The sequence below is a fragment of the Molossus molossus genome, unplaced genomic scaffold (genome assembly GCF_014108415.1).
Source record: "Molossus molossus isolate mMolMol1 unplaced genomic scaffold, mMolMol1.p scaffold_m16_p_10, whole genome shotgun sequence".
In the NCBI taxonomy this organism is placed as follows: Eukaryota; Metazoa; Chordata; class Mammalia; order Chiroptera; family Molossidae; genus Molossus; species Molossus molossus.
In genome coordinates this window covers 23,688,587-23,714,087 of record NW_023425345.1, presented here as the reverse complement: position 1 = coordinate 23,714,087, position 25,501 = coordinate 23,688,587, and the positions used below count along the sequence as shown (strand labels likewise).

The following is a 25,501-nucleotide window of genomic DNA, read 5'->3' as shown; positions in this document are numbered from 1 at the left end:
AGCATTCTAATGGTGTCAAAAATTTATGTGGAATCTGACTTTAAATGAATGAGGATATTATTATTCATGTATCACTACATTCCTCAATAGTTATGTCTTTTTATTTCTCCAACAAATAATCTATCAACAAATGTAGAGTATCTTTAAAAAAATGTACTTTATCATGAGACACTTGTTTAAACTTCTAAGGAATTTAGAATCAGAACTTTAGATTCTTCAACCAGGTATGAGCCCCATAGTCACGCTCTACTCCACCCAGTTTTATTGAAAAGGATGTCTTCATTGCATGTACCATTTATTCATAAGTCACTTAACTTAGAGCACAGTCTCGAACACCACCCAGCTCCAGAGATGAATAACCAAACAGTAACCTACGCAGAACTGAATTTGGCCAAATATGCAAAGAGACAGCAAATGAAACCTAAGGGCACTAACAGCTCCATTCTAGTATCTGAGCAGGAAATAACATATGCAGAATTAAATCTTCAAAATGCTTCTCAGGATCTTCAAAAGAATGACAAGAATGACCATGGCAAAGGTAACACATTTAATAGACACACAATGTAACCATTCTAGGACATGCCGCTGGGATTCAGAGGTGTGGGAAAGAGTAGGGAATAAGCTCCCATATTTTTCATTTGTGAGAATCAGAGCTTGAAGTTGGAATACAGTATTCTAAGATGAAAGCTGAGAACTAATTTTACTCAGAATTGTTGTAAAGTTTACTCTTTGACCGAAAACTCATGGAGTATTACATTTATTGAAAATGCAATGGTTATTCTGAAAGGAAGATTACAATGGTAGATGTGGTTTTGGGATCCAAGCGTATGTATACGATTCCCTGTGCATATGGGTTCTCTCTGTGTGTAAACTGTCCAATTGTCTCCGTCTCTCTTTTCTCTCCCTGCAGTTTGCCCATCACCTCCAGAGAAGCTCATGGCTGGGGTCCTAGGGATCATCTGCCTTGTCTTGATGCTCACTGTGGTGACGATAGCTGTTATTCCCTGTAAATAAATATTTAAAAGATTATAAAGGAACTTTTCACTTTAATAATCAGCAGTGCCCCTAAACACTTCATAATATTGTGGAATAGAACTTTTATTTTAAACTAAAGAGGGTATGGTTATTTTGAATTTGTTAAACTCATAAATGATAAAATGATTGTAGAGAATATTTACATATATTCATATATTTTGATTTTATAACTCCAGGACATATGCTTGAAGACTGAAAGATCTTATTGAAAAATACAAATTTATTTTGAGACTGGTTAAACCAAATACTGTAAGAGATGGTGAAATTTGGTCCTATAAACTTTTGAAATATTTCCCCTAAATCTTTATTCCTTTATTAACTTTTCTTTATAAAATCATTTTTTCCAGATTATTCTAATCCTAAACAATATATCACATTTTAAAGTAAAAAACAAAAAAATAATTTATTTAGGTTAATATTTTACGAATTACTTTAATTTTTGTAGCTACTATAATACTGGAGCAGAACAACTCTTCCCTGAATACAAAGATCCAGAAAGGTACATAATTTTCAAAGTTTTTATATTAGCACAGTTTTTATTTTGTCTCTATCTTAGGCTGGGCAAAAGTGATAATAGATTTTTTGGGGGAACATAATTATAAAATGGGCTATAAATGTTTATAAATTATGATTATAGAAGAGTGATTCTTATAATAGAATTATACAAAGAAATATTCATTTAAAATCATCATACCCATTTTTGCCAGTTGGCTCAAACTTCACACTGTTATAATATGACAAGAGATAAATAATTTTACTATTCTTAAAAAGTGATTTCATACATTGATTTTCAGGACTTGTAGAGTGTGGATATTTTTGTTTGTGTATTTGCTTTATATGAGCACATAAATTAGGGGATAAGAGCCTTTCCCTTCTGTGTGTATGTGTGTGTGTGTGTGTGTGTGTGTGTGTGTTTTGTTTTATATGTACCAGCCTGTAAGGATGCATAGCTTTATTATGTATATACCTGTTTATACCTATGCAATTATGTAAGTTCATTTTCATTTTTAAACTTCAAATTGTTATTGTATAATAATTCACAATCTTTCTTCAGCAAATCATTGTGGTCATTGTCCAAAGGAGTGGCTTACATATTCCAACAATTGCTATTATATTAGTACTGAAAATAAAGCATGGAATGAGAGTTTGCTGTCCTGTACTACTAAGAACTCTAAGCTGCTTTATATAGATAATGAAGAAGAAATGGTAAGATAGTAAACATTTCTCATACACTTTGTTAAAGGTTTGTTTGTTTCAGTCAATATTACATTTGTAGAATTCATCCATATTTTTGTACATATTTATAGTTATTTATTTATTTGTTTTATTTATATTTTAAATCCTCACCTGAGGATATTTTCCCATTTATCTTCAGATAGAGTGGGAGGGGGAGACAGAGAGAGAGAGAAAGATTGATGTGAGAAAGACATCTAAGTGAGAGAGACACATCCAAGTGAGAGAGACACATTGACTGGTTACCTCCTCCATAACTCCCACCAGGGCCAGGGATCAAACCGTGCCTTAAACTGGAATAGAATCTGTGATCCTTTGGTCCATGGGCTGATGTTCTAACTGCTGAGCCAAACTGGCCAGAGCTATATTTGTAGCTATTTAAAGTCTGTATAGCACTTGCTGGTGTGGCTCAATTGGTTGGAGTATTGACTCATGCACCAGTAGGTCACTGGTTTGATTCCCTGTCAGGGCACATATCTAGGTTGCAGGTTTGATCCCCAGTCGGGGTGCTTATGGGAGGCAACAGATCAACGTTTCTCTCTCAAATCTATATTTCTCTCTCTCTCTCTCCCCCCCCTCCCTCCCTAAAATCAATTTTAAAAAAGTTTAAAGTCTATATAATATTTTATTGTTTTTTTAAACCACTAATGCACATAAGCTAATTTCTAGTCTTACTTTTCATAAAAAACTGTGATTCTATAAATGCTTGCTTTTAAAAATAAACTTTGCTATTTAATTTTACCTTATATCAAGGAAACCAAACATATCATAATAGAGCAGATTGATTACAAAAGGAATAGAACCATGTTATTACAAATCAGATCTCAATATAGAATTTGCAGTCCTCCACAGCCCTGCTCCTGTGTATTGTCTTATTACCTCTCCCTCATCACTTACCCACTGTGCTGACTTAATATTATAGTCTCTTTTTTTTTTTTTCCTGGTACATACCCCTAGCGGGTACCAAACCAGCGACTCCCTGGTCCACAGGCCAACGCTTCAACCACTGAGCCAAACCGGCCGGGGCTCTTTGTTTAACCTCAAAAAAATGAAATTATACAGTATACACTTTTCTTCTTGTCTCCTTTCACTCCCGTGCAATATTTGCTGCATTCTATCTATATTGCATTTACCTGCAGCTTGTTAATTTTCACTGTTGAGTTATGTGAGTGTAACATATTAAAATTTATTCTATCAAATGCCTTTCATTGGGGACGTGTCTTATGCCCTCCAGGATAAAGAGCCATGCTGTATCCATTACTTTTTGTCATAAGATTCCCTTTGCTGGTCCCAGCTCCAACTCACCTACACTAGTTTCTTTTAGGGGAAGGAGAAGCACTTCCTCTGATTGTTTTTGTTAACACAAATCTTGATGGATAACCCTTTTAAGCTTGCCTGATGTTTCTGGGCAGAATTCCCTCTGTATCACAGAGGAGGGATGTCTTCTTTGAATCACCTCCTATTTCTAGGTTGGGTATCGGGAAGCATCAGGCCTAAGCCACCTTCTTCTGTTGGGAAAGGATATGAGATACCCTGTCACTCTTGTTCCTCAATCCTGGGGTGCCAAACCTTTACCCTTTCTCTTTCCACCTTTCAGCGTTCTCCTTTACTTGTACCTTTCATCAGTTTCAGAATTTATATTTATAGTTAGCAGAGACTCATGAGTCTGGACCGTTACAGTTCACCAATACAGAAACAGATCAATTCAGGTCTTACCTGGTTAAAGAATAGTGTGGGACACAAAAAAACAAATTTTTGGCTTTCATGTCATTTATTTCCTTAATTACAATCCCTTATTTTTTTTAAAAAACCTGATCTCTGAGAAACATAGTAGAAAACTACATTGATTTAGTCATGATATCAAATACTTTAAATAAGTATTTGGAAACATTTAAAGCTTTGCTATGCTAGTTTCGTCAGCCCAGGTGCTACTAAATGTCATGAATCAGAGTTTTCTTTATTAAACTAAGAAAAAGCATGAAACCACTAAATATAAATGTTTAAGAATTAATTTTAAATAAAATGCACAAACATTGCTGGAAGTTATTGACTTTATGAAAAGTGATTTCAATATATTTTAATAAAAATCTTAATGTATCTTTTGTGTTATATTAAGATCCAACACACTCATTTCATTCTCAAAATGAATGATCCTATGAAACAATACTTGCATTAAAACAATTAATACAAACTTTTATAATGATTATTTAAATTAAAATTCTTTATTTGGGGATAGAAATTTCTGAATTCCATATCACCTCCATTATGGATTGGAGTCTATCGCAACGGTAGTGATCATCCTTGGATGTTGACAAATGGTTCAGCTTTCAAAAAAAAGTAAGTTGTTTTTTTTTTAATGCAAAAGTATAAAAGAACAATTCAGAAGAGTATTATTAATACATTTTTAACTCGAATTATAAACATGAAAAATGATGTTCAAAGTCAATGAAATGTTGATATTAAATAACTACCCAGTCTCCCTAATAACCAATCTTATTAACATTATATGAAGAATATCATTATACATATTTTTTCATTTTTAATTTAGTTTAATTTTATTATATTAATTAATTTATTTTTGTTACAGATATTTCTCCTTTTCCCCCTACTGATATGCCCTCCCCCTCAATCCCTGCCCTGTCCCCAGCTTTGTTGTCCATGTCCATTGTTCATGCATACATGCATGTAAGTTCTGTGGTTTCTCTCTCCCATCACCCCCTCTTCTGGGGATTGTCAGTCTGTACCCCGCTTCCATGTCTCTGAGACTACCCCATTCCTCAGACTGTTATGTTCATTATATTCCACAAATAAGTGAGATCATATGATACTTGTCTTTCTCTGTTTGGCTTGTTTCACTTAGAATAATACTTTCCAGGTCCATCCATGTCGTCTCAAAAGATAAGAGATCTTTCTTTCTTACAGCTGCATAGTACTCCATTGTGTATATGTACCACCGCTTTTTTATCCATTCGTCTACTGATGGACACTTGGGCTGTTTCCAGATCTTAGCTCTTGTAAATAGTGCTGCTACAAACATGGGGGTACATATATTCTTGGTGTTTCAGGCTTCTTAGGGTATATTCCTAGAAGCGGGATCACTGGGTCAAATGGAAGTTCAATTTTTAATTTTTTGAGGAAACACCATATTGTTTTCCATAGTGGCTGCACCAGTCTGTATTCCCACCAGCAGTGTACTAGAGTCCCCTTTTCTCCATACCCTCACCAACACTTGTTGTTTGATGATTTGTTGATGGCGGCCATTCTGACAGGTGTGAGGTGATACCTCATTGTTTTAATTCGCAACTCTCTGATGATTAGGGATGTTGAGAATTTCTTCATGTCTCTTAGCCATTTGTAAGTCCTCTTTGGAAAGGTGTCTAGTTCCTCTGCCCATTTTTAAATTGGGTTCTTTGTCTTCCTTTTGTTGAGTTGTATGAGCACTCTATATATATTGGAAATTAACCCCTTATCTGATGTTTCATTGGGAATTATGTTCTCCCTTAGAGTTTGTTGCCTTTCCATTTTGGTGGTTGTTTCTTTTGCTGTTAAGTTTGATGTAGTCCCATGTGTTCATTTTCTTCCTTGTTTCTGTTGCCTTAGGTGATGTATCAGTGAAAATTCTGCTGTGTATGATGTCTGAAATTTTGTTGCCTACATTTTCTTCTAAGATTTTTATGCATTCATAAGTCACATTTAAGTATTTTATCCATTTTGAGTTTTTTCTTATGTATGGTGTAAGTTGATGGTTTAGTTTCATTTTTTGCATGTAGCTGTCCAATTTTCCCAACACCATTTATTAAAGAGGCTGTCTTTACTCCACTGTATGCTCTGGCCACCTTTGTCAAATATTAATTGAGCATATTGCCTTGGGTCCATTTCTGGGTTTTCTATTCTGTTCCATTGGTCTATCTGCCTGTTCTTATGCCAGTACCAGGCTGTTTTGGTTACAGTGGCTTTGAAGAATAACCTGAAATCTGGAAATGTGATCCCTCCAACTTTGTTTTTTTGTTTTTGTTTTTTTCAAGATTGTTGTGGCTATTCGAGGTCTTTTTTGGTTCCACATGAACTTTTTTCTTTTTTTTTTTATCCTCACCTGAGGACATTTTTTTTTGGTTCAGATAGAGAGGGAGGGAGGGAGGGAGGGAGAGAGAGAGAGAGAGAGAGAGAGAGAGAGAGAGAGAGAGACAGAGAAAAATCGATGTGAAAGGGACACATCGAATGGCTGCCACTTGCACGACCAACCAGGGTCGGGACAAACTGCAATCTAGGTACACGCCCTTAGTGGGAACTGAACCCAGGTCTCTCTGGACCGCAAGCCGACCCTCTAACCACTGAGCCAATCCAGCCACAGCTACATATGAACTTTTTAAGTATATGTTCTAGTTCAGTGAAGTATGTCGTTGGTATTTTGATGAGGATTGCATTGACTCCATAAATTGCTTTGGGTAGTATGGACATTTTTATGATGTTAATTCTTCCAATCCATGAACAAGGTATGTGCTTCCACTTTTTTTATATCTTCCTCTATTTCTTTTTTCAATGACCTGTAGTTTTCTGTGAATAGGTCCTTTATTTCTTTGGTTAAGTTTATTCCTAGGTATCTTAATTTTTTTGCCATGATGGTAAATAGGATTGTTTTCCTAGTTTCTGTGAGTTCATCATTGGTGTATAAGAATGCCATTGATTTCTTGACGTTAATTTTGTATCCTGCTACATTGCCAAATTCAGTTATAAAGTCTAGTGAAATTTTGATGGAGTCTTTGGGGTTTTCTACAAAGACTATATAGTATCTATATAGTATCATGTCATCTGCGAATAATGACAGTTTCACTTCCTCCTTTCCAATTTGGATACCCTTTATTTTTTCTTCCTGTTTGATTGCTATGGCTAAGACTTCCAGTACTATGTTAAATAAGTGGCGAAACTGGATATCCCTGTCTTGTTCCTGTTCTTAAGGGAAATGCTTTTAATTTTTTTTTTATCCTCACTGAGGACATTTTTCCATTTTTTTTATTGATATAAAGAGGGACGGAGAGAGAGAGAGAGAGAAACATCGATGTGAAAGGGACACATCGAGTGGCTGCCACCCACATGACCCAACCAGTATTGGGGACAAACTGCAACCAAAGTACATGCCCCTAGAGGGAACTGAACTAGGTCTCTCTGGACCACAGGACCATGCTCTAAGCGCTGAGCCAAACTGGCCCAGGCAAGGGAAATGCTTCTAATTTTTGCCCATTGAATATGATGTTGGCTGTAGGTCTTTCATATATGGCCTTTATTATGTCAAGATATGATTCCTCTATTCCCAGATTGCTGAGTGTTTTTATCAGAAATGTGTGCTGCATTTTGTCGAGTGCTTTTTCAGCATCTATTGATATGATCATATGATTTTATCTTTCATTTTGTTTATGTGGTGTATCACATTTATTGATTTGCAAATATTGTAGCACCCTTGCATCCCTGGGAAAAATTCCACTTGGTCATGGTGAATAATTTTTTTGATGTATTGCTGGATTCGACTTGCTAGTATTTTTTCAGGATTTTGACATCTATGTACATCAGGGATATTAGTCTGAACTTTTTTTCTTTGTAGTTTGTTTTTCTGATTTTGGAATTAGAATTATGCTGGCCTCATAAAATGAGTTTGGAAGTCTTTCTTCTTATTGAATTTTTTGCAGTAGTTTGAGGAGAATGGGTATTAGTTCTTCTTTGAATGTTTGGTAAAATTCTCCCGTGAATCCATTTGGGCCTCGGCTTTTGTTTGCTGGGACAATCTTGATTACATCTTCAATTTCTTTTGTTGTTATTGGTCTGTTCAAGTTTTGTATCTATTCCCAGTTCAGTTTAGTTTTGGGAGACTATGTGTTTCTAGAAATTTGTTCAATTCTCTTAGATTCTCAAATTTGTTGCCATATAATTGTTCAAAATATTTGTTAACAATTCTTTGTATTTCTGTGGTGTCAGTTATGATTTCCTGTCTTTCATTTCTGATTTTGTGTATTTGGGTTCTCTCTCTTTGTTTCTTGGTGAGTCTAGCTAAGGGTCCATCAATCTTTTTTATCTTTTCAAAAAACCAGCTTTTTCTGTCATTGATCCTTTGAATTGTTTTTTGGGTCTCCATGTCATTTATATCTGCTCTGATCTTTACTATTTCCTTCCTTTTACTTGCTCTGGGGTTTGCTTTTTGTTTGCTTTTTAATTCTTTAAGGTGTGAGGTTAGATAGTGTGTTAGAAATTTTTCTTGTTTCTTGAGGTAGGTCTGTAGTGCTGTGAACTTCCCTCTCAGAACTGCTTTTGCTGCATCCCATAGATTTTGTGTTGTTGTGTGTTCATTTTCATTGGTTTCCAGGAAATTTTTGATTTCTTCCTTGATCTCCATGGTAACCCATTCATTGTTCAATAACATGCTATTTAGCCTCCAAGTTCTCAAATGTCTTTGCAAGTTCTTGTTGCAATTGATTTCTAGCTTCATGCCATTGTGATCTGAAAAGATGCTTGATATGATTTCAATATTCTTCGACTTGTAGAGACTTAGTTTTTGCCCTAACATGTGGTCTATCTTTGAGAATGTCCCATATGCATTGAAAAGAATGTGAATTCTCTACTTTTGGGATGTAATTCTCTATAGATATCTATAAAATCCATTTGATCTAGCACTATTTAGAGTCTGTGTTTCCTTGTTAAATTTTGTCTAGATAATCTATCCAGTGATGTCAGCGGGGAATTGAAATCCCCTGCTATGATTGTATTGCTGTTGATTTCTCCTTTGAAGTCCTCCAAAAGATTTTTAAGATATGTTGGTGCTCCTATATTGGGTGCATATATGTTTACCAACGTTATATCTTCCTTGGATAGATCCTTTCAATATTATGTAGTGGCCTTCTTTGTCTCTAGTTATGGCCTTTATTTTGAAATCTACTTTATCAGATATGAGTATTGCTACCCCAATTTTTTTTTCCTTTCCATTTGCTTAAAAGATTTTATTCCATCCCTTCACTTTCGACCTATGTGAGTCTTTTGTTGTGAGGTGGATCTCTTATAAATAACATATATGTGAGTCATACTTTCTTATCCAGTCAGCTACTCTTGTCTTTTTATCAGAGAATTCAAATCATTCACATTTAAGGTGATAATTGATACGTACTTATTTATTGCCATTTTTGTTTAGTGTGGTTCTATTTTTCTTCCTATTTCTTCTACTAATTACAGCAATCCTTCTAACATTTCTTGCAGTGCTGGTTTGGTGCTAATGTATTTCCTTAGCCTTTTTTTTTTGTCTGGGAAGCTCTTTATTTGACCTTCTATTTTGAATGATAGCCTTGCTGGATAGAGTAGTCTTGGATTCAGATCTTTGATTTTTATGACCTTGATTACTTCATGCCACTCCCTTCTGGCCTATAGTGTTTCTGTTGAGAAGTCAGCTGAGAGCCTTATGGGGTTTCCTTTTTAGGTAACCTGTTTTTATCTCTTGATGCTTTTAGGATTGTCTCTTTGTCTTTAATTTTTGACATTTCAATTACTATGTGTCTTGGTGTGGGCCTGTTTGGGTTCTTCTTACTGGGGGCTCTCTGTGCTTCTTAAACTTGAATACTTTCTTCCTTCACCAATTTAGGAAAGTTTTTTTGTCACTATTTCTTCAAATATATTCTCTAACCCTTGCCCATATTCTTCCTCTTCGGGGGCACCTATGATGCAAATGTTATTACGTTTCCAGTTGTCCCGCAGTTCTCTTAAGCTGTCTTCCTGTTTTTTTAAATTGTTTTTTCCTTTTCGTTTTCTGATTCGTTGATTTTTTCTACCCTGTCTTCTAATTCACTGATCCGGTCCTCAGCTTCCTCTACTCTATAGTTAGTCCTTCCAATGTGTTCCTAATTTCTGCTATGTCATTTTTCATTTCCACTTGGTTGGTTTTCAATGTTTCTATATCTTTAGTTATGGTGCTGATGTCCTTACTCATGTTGTTGATCTTCCTCTAGATCATGGCTCTAAACTCTACTTCTGATCATTTGCTCAGCTGCATTTCATTGATCTCATGTTCAATAGAGTTCTCTTGTTCTTTCATTTGAGATTTGTTTCTCTGTTTCACCATTTTGGCTATCTCAGTGGGTTTTGGAACCTGCCAAATTTTCCCTGTGGGTGTTGGTGTTCTGCTGTTTGTGGCTCCCTCTATTGAGTTTGGATGAGCTTGGATGAGCCCACGTTAAACACCACTGTCAAGTCTTACTTTCCTGGGTAGATTTACAAGCCCAGGAAAGGTTCAGTTATCCTCTAGCATTTTCCTGGTGGCTCTTAGTCTTAGTTACTCAGTGCCTTGAAATGTAGCCCTGGTGTTCTGCATAAGAGGATTTCCAGAGGGTGAGATAGATCCTGGTTGTTAATGAGCCTCAATTTTCATTAAGGCTCACCTGGAAAGGCTGAATGTCTGAGGTGGGGGAAGGTGCTGCTGCTTTTCCCCACAGCTGTGGGAAGGAGCACTCTGGCCACTGTCCTTTGTGGCCGCAAATCAGCAAAAACTGTGAGTGCCCTCCAAATTTTGGGTGTCCCCACAGAGTTCCAGCCCAGTCTGCCCTCCCTCTGCCATAGCCCCCAGGTGAGTGGCTATGGCTATTTTAGCGCTCTGTCCTGGCTCTCTGCGCTTTGGAGTAGGCTTGGTCTTTATTCCCCAAGGGCACTACTTACAGCTAAGACTGCTGTTGTTTGTGGGCTCCTAGCCTGCCACCCTCTCGCACCTCTGCAGATCCTACCAGTGTCTCTGGTTATATGGTCCTGTTCTGCTGATTTGCTGTTGCTTTTTTCCAAGGATTTGTCTTTTAGTTGTAATTCTCTTTTGGTCCTGGGAAATCCTCTGTGTAGCTTCTATTCCCTCTGCCTCCATTTTCACATCATCTAAGCCTATCTTGTACGCAACTGGGTCACACAGTCCTTTCTGGTGCCCCTGCATCCCACAGGTCCCGCAGGTAACTGTATCGCACAGTCCCTTTGGGGACATGGCTCTGTGCCTATGTTATGGGCTGTTTGGTTGCATAGGCCTCTGTAGTGCTTCAGCACCCCACAGGTCCCATGGTTAACTGGATGGCACAGTCCCTGCTGGGTCACACAGGCCTCTCTGCTGCTTTGGCACCCCACAGGTCTGGTGGGTAACTAGATCGCATAGTCCCTGCTGGGTCACACAGGCCTCTCTGGTGCACTCCCCCTCCGCCCCCCGCAGGTTCTGCAGGCGGGCAGTTGTATGGCAACAGTCTTTCTTGGGCTCCGGCTTCCCACTGCTCTTGTGGGCTACTGGACTGCACAGGCCTCTGCGGAGCCCCAGGTCCCCCGCAGCTGGAGGCTGGGGAGTGCTGCTGCCCCATGGGGCTCAACTCCTTCTCAGCTTTTGCTGTAATTTTTGGGGATGGGTGTCAGCTGCTTGTCTGTGCTTCTGTTGCCTGGGGATGGATGTCTGCTCCCCAGCCTCTGTTGCTGGTAGTATATCTCGATTCTGTTTGCTTTGTTTACTGCTACTATGGGGGATGATGCTGGGCTCCGGCTATCTGTGGCTTCTGAAACCAGTGCCTTGGGAGCTCCACTACTATGCACTGGTTTCAGTTGACACAGAGTGTCCACTGGTCCAATGGTGCCAGGTGCGCTGTTGGGCTCAGGTTGCTGGGCCCTAGCCGTTCCCACTGCCTCCTTCCAGAGAAGACCCAGGATCTTCCAAAATGGTGGGACCTCCTGGCAGTGCAGGGAGAAGGGCCCTGAAGGGCAGCTTACCAAGGTATCCGGCTGCTCCCGTCCACACAGGAACTATCTGCTCTGTGGCTCTGCACTGCTGGGGTTTGGTTGTCTACCTTCATGTCCACTCATACTCTCACACACTTGCTCACTCTCTCACACACTCACCCTTCCTCTGGTCCTGCCAGCCGTCATCTTCTCAGCCTAGTCCTCAATATCCATTTTCAAAATATACTTGTATTACCTTTACATGAAAATGTTATTTATTTTTTCCTGGATTGTCCTCATACACTATAACAACAAAATTATGCATTTTTCTCCATCACAGGATATCAGACTCATCATCTGGTAATGATCACTGTGCCCTGCTAATCTCAAATGGCTTCTCATCAAGCATTTGTGAATCTCAAAAAATGTATAGTTGCAAGCATAAGCTTTACCATGAAAACACCTGAGTTTGGATTCTGTTGGGTAACTCTATTTTTCATGAAATAGATGTATTATATTATGATCACATAAGTCTCCAAGTGAATTATTTTATTTTTTTCTAATAATGTCAAAAAATTTTCTGTAACAATTATTGGAAAATACTAAACACATCCAAAAGTACAAATATCATTATTTTTAGTGCCTGGTATTTTTTTGTGCAACATAATATTTGTGGCATCCAACTTTTCTAAAATATCATATGTTGTGTGAGTCAATGAAATATCAAGAATAGGCAAACACACAGAGACAGAAAGTGGATTACTGGTTGCCAAGGGCTGAGGGCACGTGGAAATAGGAAATGACTGCTCATTGGTAGACTGCTTCTTTTGGGGTCTAAAGCCAGTCACAGAAAGACAAATATCACACGATCTCACTTAAATGTGGAATAATGAACAATATAAGTTGATGAACAAAATAGACCCAGAGACATAGAAGTAGGGTTCAGACTGACAAACTTTAGAGGAGGGGGGCTAGAGGGAGGGAAGAAATAAACCAAATAACTTATATGCATATAAACATAACCAATGGACATGGACAACAATGCTGTGAGGGGACAGGCAGGATCGGGAGGAGGGTGTCAATGGGGGGAAAAGGAGAAACATCTGTAACAAAAATTAATTAAAATAATAAAAATTAAATTGAAAAAAATTTTAAAGTTTTGATGGTTGCAAACTCTGTAAATATGCTAAAAATCACTGGTATATATAACTCTAAATGGGTAAATTTTATGCTTTATAAATGACATCTCAATAAAACCATTAAGAAATCACTTGGGGTTGTGTTTGGGACTGCACTGAAACTTAAGTGATTTATACTGATTAGTCATTTTACAATATCGACTCTTCCAATCAATATCATGCTTTATCATTCCATGTATTAAGTTTCCTTTAATTTCTCTACTATATTTTGGATGTTTCTGTATTAAAGTTTTAAAGAAATATGAGTAATTCATAGTCATGACTTTGTAAATGGCATACTTATTTTAAAATGTTCTTTATAGTTATTTTTGTTGCTTCAAATACAAATACAATTAAGGTTTACATGTTGATTTTTTGTATTAATTTTATCATTTCAAATATATGTTCATCTGAATAGTTTATATAAAGTTATTTTTTAACTTTATTTTTATTGTTCACACTATTATAGATGTCCCAATTTTCCCCCTTTGCCTAACTCCCCTGCTAACCCGCTTTTCCTCCGGCCATCACTGTTGTCTGTGTCTATAGGTTATGCATATATGTTTTTTGGCTAATCCCTTCATCATTTTTCATCCCATCTCCCCTCCTTTCTGCACAGCTGCCAGTCTGTTCCATGTATCCAAGTTTCTGTTTCTATATTGTTCATCAGTTTATTTTGGTCATTATATTCCACATATATGTGAGATCATATGGTATTTGCCTTTTACCAACTGATTTATTTCACTTAACATAATCTCCAGGTCTACCCATACCAATGCAAAAGTTTTTTTTTTTTTTTTACAGCTCCATAGTATTCCATTGTGTAAATGTACCACAGCTTTTGTTATCCACTCATCTACTGATGGGCACTTGAGCTGTTTCCAGATCTTGGCTATTGTAAATAACACTTCTGTGAACATAAGGGTGAATATATTCTTTAAGATTGGCGTTTCAGTATTTTAGGACATATGCCCAGAAGTGGGATCCATGGGTCAAAAGGCAAACAGTTATTTTACTTCTTTTTTCTTGGTTGCAATTTTTTTTTTCTTGATTTATTCTCACAGGCTAGGATTTTATTTCCAGTGTTGATAGTGAAGATGGTAAAAGTTGTAATTGTATCCTTCTCTATTTGGGGAAAAAATACTAAACGTTTCATCCTTAAGTATGAGTTTGTTTTAAAGTTACTTCATCAATCTTTTCTCATAGTAAAGCAATTTCATAGTATTGTTATTTTCTAATAGATTTAATAATCAATTGATATTACGTTTTTATTATTTTTGTATCAGTTGGAGTTATAAATGTTTTCTGCGTATAGTGTTAATAAAGTAAACTACCTTTATTTCTTTCAAATGTTAAACCAATCTTGCATTTCTAAAATAAAATATCAATGATCGTTTGTAGTTTAAAATTCAGTGCATATATTACACTTAGATTCAGTTGCTTTTCTTCAACCACATTCACAAAAAGTTTAGAATGAGTTTTTATTTATGTTATGTACTTGGCACATTTTTTTTTAATCCTCTCCTGAGGACATTTTTTCATTTTTGTCCAGACAGAGTGGGAGGAAGAGAGAGAGAGAGAGAGAGAGAGAGAGAGAGAGAGAGAGAGAAAGAGAGAAACATCGACGTGAAAGGGACATATCGAGTGGCTGCCACCCACATGACCAACCAGGGCCGGGGACAAACTGCAACCGATGTTTGCACCCTTAGCAGGAACTGAACCTAGGTCTCTCTGGACCGCAGGCCGACGCTCTAAGCGCTGAGCCAAACCGGCCAGGGCTGTACTTGACACATTTTAATATCAAGGCAATATTGGAAGGCATTCCTCTTTTTCTATTACCTGGAAGCCTTTGTATAAGAGTACTGGTATATTTTCAATGTTATTTTCACTACTGATTCCATCGGAGCTTAAAGAATGCTTTTGTAGGAAAGTTTATAAAATGAACTAAATTCCTGTAATGCATGCCAGATGTACTGAGGTTTGTATTTTTGCACTACATTTCCATAATTCTCTATTTAAGACAGATGTTAAAATATATTCATAATATGGCTTTATTATCTGCTTAATATTGTTAAATATGATAATGCTTTTTCCATATTCTAGATATAAAAGATATGTGCTTTTGTAATTTTTTACAACAGTCATCTATCAATTTTATAATTATCAATGAGGATAACTTTGACCTTGTTGATCCTCTCTCCTGTAATTTTGTTATTTTTCTTGATTTTTTATTTTTTGTGTGTATTTCTGTCTTCATTTGGATTTCATTTTCCATAATTTTAGCTTTTCCATTTTTAGTTTCTTGAGATGCATGCTTGGATTTCTTTCTTTTTTTTTTAACTTTATTTTTATAGTTTACACTATTACAGATGTCCCCATTCCCCCACCCCCACATTTGCCCACCTCCACCCAGTCCTCACCCCCTGCCCCTTCTCTCTGACTATCACCACACTGTTGTCTGCACCTATGGGTTATGCCTATATGTTCTTTGGCTAATCCCTTCACCTTCCTTTATTCAGTCTGTCTGTCCCTCCTCCCCTATGACTGCTGTCAGTCGGTTCATCCATGCCTCTGTTTCTATTTTGTTTGTCAGTTCATTTTGTTCATTAGGTTCCACATATAAGTGAGATCATATGGTATTTATTTTTCACTGACTGACTTATTTAATTTAGTATAATAATCTCTAGGTCCAACCATGCTGTCACAAAAAGTAAGAGTGCCTGCTTTTTTTTTTTTTTTTTTACAGCCACATAGTATTCTATTGTGAAAATGTACCAATTTTGGGGGGAGGGATAATATATGTATTTAGGCAATCAATATTTCACAAGACAGACTTTTGCTGTTATATTTTTCTTGTAATTCATATAAAAATTGTGACCTCATTGTGATCAGTTTTTTGGCCCCTATGTTATTTAGAAATTTATTACTGAGTTTAAAACCATGTAAGAATTTATAAATTTTGGGTTATTGACCCAAATTTTGGGTTATTTCTGGTAAACTGTTGTCAGAAACTATTTCCTGTGAAGCTGTAAGTGTTCTGCATCTCTTTGAAATGTGGCTAGTGTGAAAAGGAAACCTATCTTAAATTTTTATTTATTTTTAATTCGAATTTAAATTTGAATACCCATATTTTATGTACTTACTTGCCCAACTTGGTGAGTGGCTACTGCAGTTATACCACAGTTTTATATATTTTATAATAACATTCTTGGAAATATAAGTATACAGTACAGTACATTTTTTAATATTTTCATGTAAACTTAAAAAATTGAGTATATATATTATATATATATATATAGTGTGTGTATATGTGTGTATGTGAACTGGTTAATTGTCTGTTTAAAACTTTGTATAGTATTTCTGATGTACCTGCTTCTTTGATAAGTAAGAGAAAATCACTTGAATCTCCCTTTATGATTACTTACTTCTTTACATTTTTACATATATTGAACTTACTAGGTACATACAGATTTAAAATAAAAACACGGCTAATGGTTTGGACACAAAATCAATAGCAGTTCTATACATTAACAACAAAACTTCGGACAAAGAAATAAAGAAATTGATTCCATTTACAATAGCATCAAGAACAATAAAATCGAAGGATAATAAGCTGTGGTACATTGACGCAATGGAATACTTTGTGGCTATAAAAAGAAGGAGTGCTTGCTATTTGTAATAGCATGGATAGACCTGAAGATTATTATGCTAAGCTAAATAAGCCAGAGAAAGACAAATATCACTTGATATCACTTATATGTGGAATCTAATGAATAAAATAAACTGACACAAAAAATAAAACCAGAGGCATGGATGCATGGAACGGACTGACAGATCTCAGCGGTGGGATGGTGTGGATGGTATAGGAAGAGATGAACTAAAGAACATATGTGTATATATGCATAGCCCATAGATACAGGCAATAGTGTGGGGAAAACCTGGGGTGGGGCGGGGCGGGGCCTAGGTGGATGGGGACAAAGGAGGAAGATGGTGGACATCTGTAATACTGTTAATAATACATTTTAACAAAGAACAATAAAATATGTATGAATACATTTATCTAAGGAGGAAAAAGATCTCTACGTGGTAAACTACAAGACATTGATGAAAGAAACTGAAGACACAAATAAATGGAAAGGTAGTTCATGTTTATTTATTGGAAGAATTAATATTGTTAAATTGCCAGTACTACCAAAAACCATCTATAGAGTTAATGTAGTCCTTGTCAAGATTCCTGTGGTAGAAAAGACCACGCCTACTTATATGCAACCACAAAAGCCCTTGAGTAGTCAAAGAACTCTGAGAAAAAGAAAAAAAGCAGGAGGTATCACACATCCTGATTTCAAGCTTACTATAAAGCTATAGTCATCATATACCATATGATCTCATAAATAGAATCTAAAATCAACGACAACAAAAAACAAACTCATAGAAAAAGAGACCAGACTGTGGTTGCCAAAGGTGGGTGGTAGGGGACCAAAGCATTAAAGGAAAGGTGGTCAAAAGGTACAAGGTTTAGCTGTAAGATAAATAAATACTAAGGATGTAATGTACAACATGACTATACCTAACACTACTGAGCTTTACAGTAGTTTCCCCCATGTCTACAAGGGATCATTACAAGACTCCCAGTAGAGGCCTGAAACCATGAATAGTACCGAACCCGGTATATACTATATAAATCCTGATGTATTTTTTTGTAGTTAACAAATTTGGTGACTCAGTTGTTTTGGAAACAAATTTGTTCCCATAATTACAGCTTATCACTGATCACTGTTTGCCATTTATGTTTCTTTTCTCCTGAAATGTTTGGACTTGAGCCACTTTTCTTTCTGCTCTTCTGAACTCACAAACCTATATCAAAAGTCTCTGCTCTTGTTTGAAATTCATCATTAACCAAGGGAGCTAACACCATCAGTATCTACAAAGCTGTAAACACTTGAATATGGGACAGTTTGTTTCTTTCTGTAGCTCATCTCTAACAGAGTCAGCACCTGCTCTGTTTCTGAGTCATTACTTATTCCAAAGCAAGTGTGGATTACTTCTGGGGTGACAGTGTCCCAAATGGCAATGAGATTCCTCATCACATAATGAATATGCCACATAATGCTTCATATTGATACCATTGTAATTAGCTAATTATTAATAATATAAAAGGAACAAAGGGAAGGCCAAACATTATAGACATGTTTCCTGCAAAGCACTGAGGGAAGGGGACTGGACAAAGGGAAGATAGATGCATGTCCAGTAGAGTTGGGGAGACATAGGGAAGGTGCTTGTAGTCAGTCACAACTGGGAACAGAGGTCATTGGTAAGAATGGGTGTGGCCACTAAAAGCCCATAGAAAGCTGGGATACTTAACTCCCTGAACAAAGGACTTTGATCTCTTATGCTCTTGTGTTCTCTTGGTTCCTCTTGGCTCATGGCTGATGCTTGGCTTCCTGGTATTCTCCCGTGTGGCCCATGGCCCTGAGGACCCCCACACACCATGGACTGTAACTAGCCTGATGCTGAACTGGACCTGGCTTCAACATGGAAAGCAAACTCTGGACACTGGCTTTGATTCTAGTTTTACTGAAACCCCAGCTACACATCTTCTATGACTGGACTAAGGGAAATGGGACTTGAGAAACACAGGGATTCATTGAATTGTATGTAAATAAAAATCACTCATTCTCTCTTGCAAGTCTCAGAATATTCTTTTTCTCGAGATATCATAAAAAGTGCACCCCCAGCTGCACCCACGGGGAAGAGGACCCCCCCCCATTTTCTCTGATAACAATATAATGTACCAAATACTTCCTGCACACATTTTTGGTGATTTATTTTATCTCAGTTAATGGTACACACATCCATGCTGCTGGCAGGCAAAAAAAGGCCACTCACTTGTTTGTGGTTTTGTTTAATGCTCACCTGTGGATATGTTTTTATTGATTTTTTTTTTTTTAATCGAAAGAAAGAAGTGGGTAAGAAAAAGAGAGACGGACACATCATTGGTTGCCTCTCATATGAGCCCTGACCCAGACTGAACCTGCTTCCTAGGTATGTGCCCTGACTGGGAAAGGACCCTGCAACCTTTTGGTGGATAGGACTACCTTCCAACCAACTCAGCCACTGGCCAGGGCCATAAGCCACTTTTATAATGAGAGCAGCTGGGACATGTTGCCATGTCTTTCCTATTTTCCAAATCCTCTCTGGTGATGAAGAAGTTATTGCCACAAGGGCAGGAGTAGAAATAGTCTCCAGGCCCTCTTGACATCCACTTCATCATAAAATACCACCTTTGCACTGGGGCCAGATGAGGGCCCACAGGACTGAAAGCGACCGGGGTTGGTTGGTCTAACTTTGCGGATGTCTGCCCCAGCTGGGCATTGTCACCACGAAATGGCGGAGAAACTCTCTCTGCCGAATATTTTTGGAAGAACACTGTTACTGGAAGTTGCTGTGTCTTTCTTTTCAGTTCATCAATGTGTTGAGCAAAGGTTGGAATTCTTCAGTGATCATATGTGTAACTTGAATGCTGCCTTCCATCAGAGGATCTTATGTCAAAGGTTTTATAAAACAAGGGTTGCTTGACACCAGCTCTGTGATACCACAGCAGTCTATCTGATAACCTAGATGGCTACTATAGATTAATAGGTGGGTAGTAAATACACTGTATCTTCTTTATTTTCTTTTTATTTTATCTATATGAGAAGATGGACATTAGCTGAACCTATTGTAATTATTTTGCAATATATATAAATCAGAATATCATGCTGTAAAGTTGTTTTTCTTTTGATGCTATGTATCATTTAATTGCCTTTAAAAGTCTACTTTTTCTGGCTCTTCCATTTTTTTAATAAGGGAAATAATTTTTTAAGTTACCTTTGCTTTTCCCCTATATAGTTAGACTTGGACTTTTGTCATGTACAACAAATAGTCCTATTAAAATACAGACAATTAATTATGATTAGAAAATGAATCAACAACAATTAAAATTAGTAGTTATGTAATGATTTAATCTCTGCCATGGTGATATAGTTCAATATTGTTTAATGTTCTAACCTTCACAGAGACATTATTTTTGCCAAGGGAAGTCTAAGTAACATTTAAGAATAATAAAATAAATGAAGGAATTCTAAGAACTAGGAGAGAGAAATTGAGAAGATAAGTTTGGAAATTAATGATTGTTGTGACCGTTATCATAAAGGTCAAACTATTGGTGACAAATATTATTAAATAATTACTGTTAATGGAATTACGATTTCAGAATTTCTTTTACATTATAAAAAAATGTAATAATGAGAGATAAGGAAAAGAAGTATGTAATGCAGGATTTAGTAACCCTGTCTAAGAGTAGAATTTAAACATCTGAGATACTCTCTTCACAAGGCCTAAGTTTTCAGTTTGTGATTAAGATGGAAGTACGTTAACAGCATGGGTGGTCAAGTCTTTTAGAATAAGAAGACAACTACTCAGAGCCATTTCCTGATGGGTAAACTAAATGACACACTATCGGCCCAAAGTATACTCTGGAGATATTTGATGAGATAACCTTCAAAATAACCCAACTATAAGAATTTCCTGTTCAAACTTTAAGTGACACATTAATGAGAAATTTACTTTTTCCACTCATGCTTCACTGTGAGCCTTCACTTGGCAGTCTGTGAAGACCGCAGACATTGTTTGTTTATAAGAGTAACTTGGTCTCCCACCAGAGAATACATGATTGTCTGGTCTGTAGAAGGTATGTGTCTCTACTCTTCTGTCTCTCTATTAGACCATCTCATGTAGTGGGCGAATACAAATGCTAGACGTGATGCAACTGAGGCACAAGTAATATGCAATCAAATCAAATAGAACATTGGTATCTTTATTTAAATAGTTAAGGGTAAAGAAAACAAGAATAAATATGAAATATGTGGGAGGATAAGAATATGAAATATTCAAATTCTTACCTTTAGAGAATTACTCAAGTGCATATACACATGCATACTTGAGTGTGTTAATCAAAACAATTTAAAGTAAAATCCTATGAGAATCATGACAAAGGAGAGTTATTTTTTTTAATTTTCTAATCAAAATAGGTATATATATGTGTGTGTATATATATATATATATATATATATTTAGTGCAGCCTTTGAAAAGAGATACTTGAATTCTTTGAATTATGGAGGTCAAACATAATACCTTTTACACTTAGATTAAATAAAAACAGTTGTCTTTTTAATAAAAATCAGGATAAAGTAGCTCCCATAAAATGCTAATTTAAGTTTATTTATAAACAATAAAAAGACTTTGTAGAAAATTGAACAATCATTGCAAGAAACGTTACCACCCTGATAAAGAGACTCATGTTTAATGAATTATGTTTCAGCATTTAACTGATCTGAATCAGAACTAACATAAAAAATGTGTTCAAATAATAATTAGTCTATATAAAGAATTATTGAGAGCTTATAAAAGCAAGGTTAAATATTAAATGTGTTACATGCATTATATCTACGTATTTTTATTACCACTTTATATTAATAAACTAAGTTGCTAGATACTAAGTAGCTTTGTAAAGGTCATACATTATAAATTTCAAAGCCAGAATTAATTCTCGAACACACTGGCCACAGAGCCCATTGACTGAATAATTAAATTTCATTATTTGACTCATTGTTATTGCTTATACAACTAAAGTTACCCTCCCTGATGTTGGCAGCCATAGGACCTTTTGGGAGTTTGAAACAACAGTGTTCTAATATAAATGATCTACACATTTATTTAACATTTTATAATTTTATAACTTTGCCATTAACTCAATTGCCAATATCTTGTGTTACATAAGTATTTTAAAAATTTCATTGTTGTTTTGTTGTCAGTGGCTTAGGTTTTGAATTAGTTTAGTGTGACTGTAAGATTTTTCAACATCAGAAATATTTTTTAATTGTCATAATTTCTCATAACTCCACAATCCTTCAAAATAAAAGATTGTTTGATAACAACTCATCCCTTTAAATAAATACATGTATGTCATTAAATAAAATTAATTTAGTTCAGAAAATTGTTATCTATGCCAGCACAACTAATGTCTCATCTTTAGAGCAGTCAATCTTTAATCATTACTGGATTTCCAATTTATCATAAATATTGTAAGTCTTTTTTCTAATATACCATTTTAGTTTTTAATACAAGCATTCTAATTATATTAAAATATCTTCATGGAATCTGACTAAATTAACGGGAATGGTATTATTTATGATATCCTTTCTTATTTAAATTTTTTTTTCTTTATTGATTTTACAGAGAGGAAGGGAGAGGGAGAGACAGAAACACTGACGAGAGAGCACATCGACTGGCTGCCTCTTGTATGCCCCCCACTAGGAATTTGGCCCACAACCTGGGCTTGTGTCCTGACCAGAAATCGAACAAGGGACCTCCTAGTGCATGGGTCAACACTCAACCACTGAGCCACACCAGCCTGGTTGTTTATGATATTCTTTATTCTTCACTGATTTATTGCTTTTTATTGCTCAAACAACAATATACTATCAAATGTAGAAAATCTTAAAAATTTCATCTACCATAAAGTATTTGTTTAAAGATCTAAGAAATTTAAAATCAGAATTTTAAATTCTTCAACTGGGAAATGAATCCTATGACCCTCTATTCCACCCAGTTTTACTGTACTAGGGATCTCATTATTGCATATACCATTTATTCATAAATACACTTATCGCAGAGCACAGTCTTAGACACCGCCCAAACTGCAGAGATGAATTACCAAGGGGTAAATTTGCAGAACTTAGTGTGGTTAAGAACTCAAAGAGACAGCAAGTAAAACTTAAGGGCACTAAAAGATCCATTTCAGTAACTGAGCAGGAAATTACCTATGCAGAATTAAATCTTCAAAATAAGATCGCCCTGGCCAGTTGTTCAGTGGTTAGAGCATCGGCCCGCAGACCAATGATTCGCAGGTTTGATTCCGGTCAAGTGCAAGTAAGTACCTGGGTTGCAGTTCATCCCTGGCCCTGGTTGGGTCGTGTGGGAGGCAACCGGTTGATGTGTCTCTCTCACATCGATGTTTTTCTCTCTCTCTGTCTCTCTCCCCTTCCTTCCCACTCTGTCTAAAGATAAATGGAAAAATATCCTCTGGTGAGTAATTTAAAAAAAACATGCTTCTCAGGATCTTCAAGGGAATGATAAGAATGACCTCTGCAAAGGTAACACATTGATTAGACACAGAGTATAACTGTTCTAGGATGTGCAGTTTGGGTGCAAAGGTGTGGGGGAAACAGCAGAAACTATTTTTCATCTTCTATTTCAGCTCACCCATTTTTTATCTCCAAGGATCAGAACTTGAAGTTGGAATATGCTATTCTAAGATGAAATCTGAGGACTAATTTTATTGAGGCATTGTTGTAAGGTCTAATCTTTGACCAGTAACTCATGGAGCATTATATTTAACTGAAAATGCAAAGATGAGTTCTGAGAGGAAGATTACAGAGGTAGGTATGAGTTTGGGATCCAAGTTTATGTATATGATTCTCTGTATGTAAACTGTCTAAACAATTGCTCTATCTTTCTTTTTTCTCTCTGTTTCCTTTTCTCTGCCTGCAGTTTGCCCATCACCTCCAGAGAAGCTCATTGCTGGAGTCCTAGGGGTCATCTGGTTTTGTCTTGAACCAAAACCAGATGACCATAGGTGTTATTCTCTGTAAGTAAAATTTGTAAGTTTATACAGAATTTTTCACTTTTATGTCCACCTCAAAATGCTTCATAATATTATAGAATAGAACTCTTATTTTAAAGTATTCACTTAGATCAAGTGCAAAATGGTTATTCTGAATTTGTCCATGGTATAAATATCAGAACGATTTTAGAGAATAGAGTATATATATTCTGATTTTAAAACTCAAGGCATGCTTTAGGACATCTGTAGAAATACAAATTAAATCTTGAGATTTAATACATGACATTTCAATGTAAGGATAAAAAATATTATGATTTATTTAAATTAATATTAATTTTTTATAATAATTTTTTTCTAGATAATATAACACTGGAGCAGAATAATTCTATTTTGATATCCAAGATCCAGAAAGGTACATGATTAGTTTGCAAATTGTGATATTAGTACAGTTCATACTTTGTCTGTAACATAGGGTAGTCAGAAATATTAGTTTTCTGGGGTGGGCATAAATTATAATACCGGTCAGTAAATGTTCATAAATAATGATTATATAAGAGTGCTCTCTTATGAAACAATATGAAGAAATACTCATTTAAAATTCATTGTTGCCGAAGGGTTCAAAGATAAATTTGGTATTCTAAAAACATAGTTTTGTTCATTGACATTCAGGACATGTAGAGTGAATATTTTCATTTGTGTGTATGTTTAATACAGGCACATAAATTAGGGAATAAGAGGCTAACCCTTCACTTTGCGTGTATGTGATTTCTTTTATATGGACCAGCCTGTGAGTGTATATACATATGTTATGGACAAATGTGACTATACCTATGAAAATATGTACATTGATTTTCATGATGGTCAAAAGGAAGAGGGGATGAAGGCAGAAGAGAGATAAACAAATGGGGTGTGGGTAGGGTGGATGGGAATGTCCATAATTAAAATAAAGGAAAAAACCCTGGCCAGTTTGGCTTAGTGGTTGGAGTGTCGGCCTGTGGACCAGAGAGTCCCAGGTTCGGTTCCCGCTAGGGAAATGTACCAAATAAATCAATAAATAAAGTAAAAAAAAAAAATTCTATTATTTATCTCTATACAAGTTGCTTCCAGTTTCTTGGGGGTTTTTTTGCTAATGGTTAATGCACAATAAACTCCTTTTAACATGCAAAAAGATTTAAATTGTTTTTGGATATTCTTTCTTCAGCATATCATTATCTTTCTTCAGCATATCCTGTGGTCATTGTCCAAAGGAGTGGTTAATGAATTTAAACAATTGCTACTACATTATTATTGATGGAAAAGCATGGAATGGGAGTCTGATGTCCTGTGCTTCTAAGAATTCTAACCAGTTACATACATAATGAAGAAGAAATGGTAAGATATTAAATGTTTCCAACAATTTATTTAAAAGGTTATTTTTGTCTATATGTGTAGAATTCATTTATATTTTTGTACATATTTGTAGTCTGTTTATTTTAAAGGTTGTAAAATTTAATTGTTTGACCCTATAATATTGTATTCCATTAATGCATATTTGATAATTTCTATTCTTGCTTTTCATAGACAACCATGTTTCTATAAATGTTTCCTTTTTTTATAAAGTAAACATTACTACTTAATTTTACCATGCATCAGGGAAACTAAAGAGATCATGATTGTGAAGATTAATTACAAACTGAAAAGACCCTTGTA

At 35.9% G+C, this 25,501-nt stretch overlaps 1 protein-coding gene and 1 pseudogene across 1 annotated transcript; both read left to right on the top strand.

The window, feature by feature from the left end:
- The first annotated feature begins 297 nt into the window (after nucleotides 1–297).
- Nucleotides 298–12,447, top strand: LOC118624199 (NKG2-A/NKG2-B type II integral membrane protein-like). Its single transcript, XM_036252262.1, has 6 exons — nucleotides 298–538; nucleotides 911–1,006; nucleotides 1,481–1,534; nucleotides 2,090–2,241; nucleotides 4,505–4,605; nucleotides 12,311–12,447. The coding sequence occupies exons 1-6, from the start codon at nucleotides 352–354 to the stop codon at nucleotides 12,435–12,437; spliced, it is 717 nt and encodes a 238-aa protein (XP_036108155.1). The 5' UTR covers nucleotides 298–351; the 3' UTR covers nucleotides 12,438–12,447.
- An 8,408-nt stretch (nucleotides 12,448–20,855) lies between these two features.
- On the top strand, nucleotides 20,856–25,195 carry LOC118623332 (annotated as a pseudogene).
- The last annotated feature ends 306 nt before the right edge of the window (nucleotides 25,196–25,501 follow it).

What these genes read in the sequence shown, in the direction of transcription:
- LOC118624199 (XM_036252262.1), top strand. Translation starts at nt 352, where the DNA reads ATGAATAACCAAACAGTAACCTACGCAGAACTGAATTTGGCCAAATAT. An exon ending in GACGATAGCTGTTATTCCCT is followed by an intron (nt 1,007 to 1,480) that starts GTAAATAAATAT and finishes TAATTTTTGTAG; the next exon opens with CTACTATAATACTGGAGCAG. An exon ending in TAGATAATGAAGAAGAAATG is followed by an intron (nt 2,242 to 4,504) that starts GTAAGATAGTAA and finishes ATTTGGGGATAG; the next exon opens with AAATTTCTGAATTCCATATC.